General features: G+C 34.0%; 1 protein-coding gene across 3 annotated transcripts in view; it reads right to left on the reverse strand.

Moving 5' to 3' along the window:
- LOC129945098 (G1/S-specific cyclin-D2) overlaps positions 1-4,213 on the reverse strand; it is a 175,709-nt gene extending 171,496 nt beyond the window's left edge. For 2 of the 3 annotated variants that reach the window (XM_056054758.1, XM_056054756.1), the window contains exon 1: positions 2,623-4,213. In XM_056054758.1, coding sequence (XP_055910733.1) covers positions 2,623-3,036 — 414 coding nt within the window. In that variant the 5' untranslated portion in view covers positions 3,037-4,213. The remainder of the gene's footprint in view (positions 1-2,622) is intronic. The other variant, XM_056054757.1, reaches the window with a different exon arrangement.
- Between the last annotated feature and the right edge of the window lie 1,787 nt (positions 4,214-6,000).

Consider the following 6,000-nt stretch of genomic DNA (forward strand, 5'->3'; position numbering starts at 1 on the left):
GGTTCCGATGATTTCTGTCGGGTTTTGGCAGAACAGCCAAAGAGGCAATAAATCCACGTTACACCAAAACTACTATGAAACACGGATGAGGTAACGTAATGGTGTCGAGATGTTTTTCCGGGCATGGAATAGGACGGATTCATCAAATAGATGGTAAGGTTAGGTTAGGTTATAGTGGCTGTCAAAGATGGAAACGGACACAGAGAAGATGAAGAACCGTTTCTTCCTCTTCCTCGTCCATTCAGCTTCCGCAAGTCATTTGAGAATACGCCTAGTCTCGTGGCGTGCTTTCCTATTAGACAGTGTCCGGTTATGACACCTATTATCGAGCTTATATGCGATCTGCTTAGAGAGAGCAAGCACCTTGAACGTTTTAAATCCAGTGTTGGCCAGATGTTTTTTGTGACTTGACACGTGGTGATGTTGTTCCACCTGGTGCCTGCCCTCCTCACAGCGTCTTGCAATAGCAGCAGTTTACAAGTAGCGATTGGTATGCCAGTACTTGCCAAACGTGGTAGGATGGGCTGTACTGTACCGTTCCTGGCGAGTTCATCTGCCTTACAGTTACCTGGAATGTCTCTATGGCCCGGCACCCAGCAAAGGTGGATATTTAACTGTTGCGCCATCTCCATTAGAGGTGATCGACAGTTATGGACTTATATAGAGTTTGTAGAGGCAGAGTCCAGAGATTTCATAGCGGCCTGGCTATCAGAGAAAATACGGATATCAGATGTTGATATCACGATTTCTTTGAGCCAAGACAAGACTTCTTTAATCGCCAAAAGTTCCGCCTGGAACACGCTACAATGATTGGGAAGTCGAAATGAGAGACTTAATTTCAGTCGTTCAGAGTCACACCTCCACCAACCCCTTCTTTTGTTTTTGACCCATCTGTGTAAAAATGGATTGACTCATCCTCCAAGTATGTCCTATCCTCCCAAAAAGATCTGGTAGGTATAGAAATCTGGAAGTTTCTGTCGAATTGTGCCGCAGACGGGGTCGTGCGAAGCGATTCGTTTATACATAGGCAGGCTGAACGGCTTATCCCTGTTTATACCTTTCTCTAAAGCAATCCACCATACTGCCACACCGTACGTTAAAATCGGTCTAATTACCGATGTGTATAGCCAATGCGTGATGCTGGGTTGGAAACCCCATTTATTACCAATAGCTTTTTTGCAAGAAAAGAGAGCTACAGTAGCTTTTTTGACTCTTTCCTGTACGTTGCGTTTCCAATTTAGTTTTTTGTCTAAGACAAGACCTAGGTATTTAGCCTCGTCTGAGAATTTTAATTGGATTCCTTAAATATAAGGAGGGTTGACAAATGGAATTTTGTATCTCCTCCAAAATAAGACCAGGTCGGTTTTGTGTGGGTTAACACCCAGTCCACTCCGATCAGCCCAAAGTATTAGTCTGTCTAAGGCTTTTCGTAAGAGTTCTTTTAGGATATTAAGATGCTTTCCTGAAACTGCTATAGCAACGTCGTCCGCATAGGCTATCACTCTGAAACCCTCCGCATCCAGACTAGTTATAGATATGCATCGTTTTATGTAACCCGACATTTAGCAAAATATAACGCTGCCACACGGTGAAGATCAATTGTCCCTGAAATGGATACTTCAGTAGCACAACGACCCAAAGACGTGATTTAATGAAACACAGTCCCAGGATTTCAACCACATTGCAAATCTGTGGGAAGTTGTAGATTAACGAATTGTAGGGATTAATTGCAAACACAAAAACGATCTGTTTGATCAAATTGAAAATGAAAGCATCCCAAACGGCATAATAAGCAATTTAATTGATGTCCTGCCTTGTAGATGTGCTGAAGTGATTAAAAGCAAGGGGCTTGTTAATAAAACACTAGTAATATTTGAGTAAGTCTAAATGTACTTTTTTAAAGGTTGCTTTTGTTTTCACCTGCTTAATATTGAACTGTGCTTTATTTAATAAAAACGATTTTATTTTATTTTAATTTGAAAAACAAAATATATACCATAATTAAATCCTAAATTTTGTTTTATAATTATAAAATAGTCGAGGCAATAAAAGTTGCTTTTGTTTTGGAAAACACTGTCTAAGATAATAAAATCTGATAAGAAAAATTTAAAAATATCTTCTTTTTTTTCAAAAATAAACTTAAAATAATTATACAAAAAATTAAAACTCAAAACAAAAATGTTATTACTTTAAATAAAAGTTAAAAAACTCACAATGACCACATAACCTAAGTAAGTTCGTAAGTTCTCCAAATCGGCTAAAAAAGTAATAAATTTGACCCACCCTAATGTATATGCAAAGGTATTCACCAGAAAAAGAAACGACAAACAAAAATTGCGTAAATGTTGTCATTTCTCACAAATCCTGAATATTCGTCTCTCTCTCTCTCACACACAAACTCACTCTTTTTTGTCTATCATTTTATAAGCAAAGCACGTCATACAGATTCAGCAACAAATAAAACAGCTGCTGAACAGCTATACACATATATTTTTATTTAAATTATAAATAGGTATATATTTTGTCTTTATTATCTTCATAACCTTAACACTCATAAAAATTAAAATCATCTGGAACAAGAAAAGAAACAATATAAAATTCAAGCAAAAAAAGAAAACTCACCTCCATCATCCATTCAGCAACAATTTTTCTCATTGGCGGTGTAATATCCTTTTGTACGGTTTTAAAATATGAACAAACTGTTGGATGTTTGTCTTCGGCCTTCAAGGCATTCTCAAGACAACGATCACTCAAAAATACCGGATCTTCAACAGCTGTATTAACTTGTTCCAAATTTTTACTAATCAACAATTGATGAGTGTAATTGGCTGCTGCTGATGCGTATGAGTTAGTTGTTGTTGTTGTTGTTAAATCACCGGCATCAGCACTAGCATAACCACCACCGCCTCCACCGCCACCGCCACCAACTCCACCTGTTGTAACAGAGGCTGCATAACCGTTAGTTTGAACATTGTAACTATTTAACAAGACATCGGTGTCATTTAAAAGGACTTTTTCCGTGCACAAAAGGTCCATATTTCTCTTTTTATATATTTTAAGACTTCTTGTTTCCTTTCTACACACACTATATACGCGAAAGTAAAAAAAAACTTGAAAAATTTAGAATTGATGAATTAAAAAACGATGACAACAAGGGACAGGAATGTGGAGTCGGAGTCGGAATCGAGCTAGCTCTGCGGTCTGCCTTCTTTCTTAAGTCCGTGAGCAGATAGGAGTAGGTTAGGTAGTAGGAGCAAAGCGACGCAAACGAACGAAATCACGATTAACAGTTAAAAAAGAAGCTTTTTATTTTGTTTTTGTTGTTGTTTGATTCTATTTGCCAACACACTCACTCCCGACGAGAGTCGTATTCACTAAAAAAACAAAAAAGATTCCTTTCAACTTTACCAACAAAACTGATGTCACACTAAACGAGAGATTATTCACGAGAAGATGAAAAACAAAAACGCACAGAAACAGAACAGGAAAAAACTTACAACTCAGCAGAAAACAGCTGGAATCTGCTTCTGCATATTTTCAAAAAAAAAAAAAAAAGAACTTATATCGGTACTTTTTATTACTTAATTTGTTGTTGCAGTTCAAAGCAAATCAAAAGCACACAAGGAGAAAGTAATTTGACCAACGAGCAGAAAGAAGCACCCACTTCCTTTTTAAGGAATTTTTCTTCAAATTTTCAAGGAATCTCGCGATGCACTGTTACCAACCAATTCACCAAAAATGACGAGTTTCCAGTTTCGAAATTGTATATCCTTGGTTTTTTAAATCTTATGTTTAAATTTTTCGTATTTTATGATTCTGTTTATTATTTATTTTATAACGTTGCTCACTACTTTATTGTTGCTTATTTTTAACAAGTATTTTTAAATGTTGTATACTTATCATGCAAAATGTTTAATTTATTATGTTCAATGTTTAGTTTATGATAATTTGCAAAAATTAGTATTATCCTTTATTTTTGCTTTTTGTTTCGTTGAGTTTGTTCGATTAAGGAAGGTTTAGGTAATTTTAATTTGATTAGAAATATTTTATTTGATCTCAAACTCGATGGAGAAAGATAAAAATATTCTTTTATTTTATTTAAATTTGTGTTTTTTTCTTTGTAGGTAGCCGGCGAATGTGACTGACAGGGCAGAGCGAGCGAACGGAACGATCAACCAACCAGCAACGAACGGAATGAGAGGCAATCTGTTTATGGTTGGATTTTCTTTGGGCTGCGTAGCTGACAAAACAAGTGTGGAATGTATGTGGTGGATTTTGTTTTGGTTTTTATTTCTTCTTTCTGTTTTGTTGGTGGTTTGCTTTTGCTGAGTGTTGTGGATCGTAAGGAGAATGGAGAACGAAGAACAAGAAGTAAAAGACAGAATGATAGAAAGAAAGGTATGCAAAAAATCATACAAAAAAAGAGCGATGAACAACAATTTTGTTGGTGTGTGTGTTGGAAGAGGGGAAAGATTTTGTATTTTTGGTAAATATCTTATAATTTAACACACATTTATTGATGGAGAAAAAAGTCTTAAGGATACCTTACACGCCCTAAAGGAAAGAAAATTTATTGAATTAAAACTGTATCTTATAGGAAGTGAAGTTTCGAAGAAATAAGCTTAGGCATCAAATGGGGTTTGTGGTTCTTATTACCATCAGATCAGTACGGAAATTACACTTTTTATTTAAATATGTACCTTCCTACAAATAAAAAAAAAAAGAGGCTGGGATGCGACCCACACTGATAACTTCCCATCCCGTCTGTCGATTTGTCTTGCTTAAAAGTTTGTCTATATGTACTCGTATCAATTTTTACCAAATTTGCGTATCATTTTTTGTAGATTTTATTTTTTATGAAAAAACGGACTATTGGATTTTTATATAAAAATTACTGAATATCGAAAACAATTTTTTCTGTGAAATAAAATTAGTTTGAAGCCAATATTTTTGATTTTTGAAAAGCTACTTGAGTCGAAAGTAAATTTTTAACAAGTTTTAGTATTTTTTTTTAGTTTTATTTTTTGTAAAAAAACAGTTAATTCGATTTTTTTTCAAAATTTTATCGAATGTTGAAAACAATATATCTTATAAGATAAAATTACCTTGAAGATAATATTTCAAATTTTTGAAAAGATATTTGAGTCAAAAATCATTTTTTACCAACTTTTGTTAATTTTTTTCCGGTTTTTAATTTTTTGTAAAAAAAACTGTCAATTCGATTTCTTTCAAAATTTTACTGAATGTTGACAACAATATTTTTTGAAAGATAAAAGTAAATTAAAGCCAATATCTCAAAGTTTTGAGAAGGTATTTGAGTCGAAAATCAATTTTTACCAACTTTTATTGGTTTTGTTTTTAGGTTTTTATTTTTTGTAAAAAAAACTGTCAATTCGATTTTTCTCAACATTTTATCAGATGTTAAAAACATTATTTTTCGTTGCACAAAATTGTTTTGGAGATGAAATCATATTTTAGTCGTAACATTTTGGAATTTAAATTTAATTCAAGTCTGTAGCGTTTTTTGTTCGTAAGATATTTAGGGTTAACCGAAATTTTCACCTTTTTTTCAAACTGCTATGGTAAAAAAAAACACCAACGCAATTTTCTTGAGAGTCCTTTCTGCATCTTTCTGCCTTATTATCTGTATAACAACATTTATTTAAAATCGATATCTCTTCTGGTTCTTGAGCTTTGGACGACGAATAAAACGTAGCGAACGTACGAACGTACTCGTACGTACACACGCACGCACAGACATCTTTCTAAAAATCTTTTATTTCGACTATGGGGAGCTTTAAACGTCGAAAAATTTCAAAATTTTCAATTTGACAAATCAGACCCATTACAATAACTTCCTATGGAAGTTAAAATAGATTAAGCAAAAATCCTTAATTTTTTGAAAATTTACTAATGTTTGATAAGTTATCAGGATTCTTTTGAAATCATAGGTTATATTGAAGGTGTCAGCTGTTTCCGCTGAAAATTTTGACGGAAAAT

Source organism: Eupeodes corollae, chromosome 2, assembly GCF_945859685.1.
Source record: "Eupeodes corollae chromosome 2, idEupCoro1.1, whole genome shotgun sequence".
Lineage (NCBI taxonomy): Eukaryota > Metazoa > Arthropoda > Insecta > Diptera > Syrphidae > Eupeodes > Eupeodes corollae.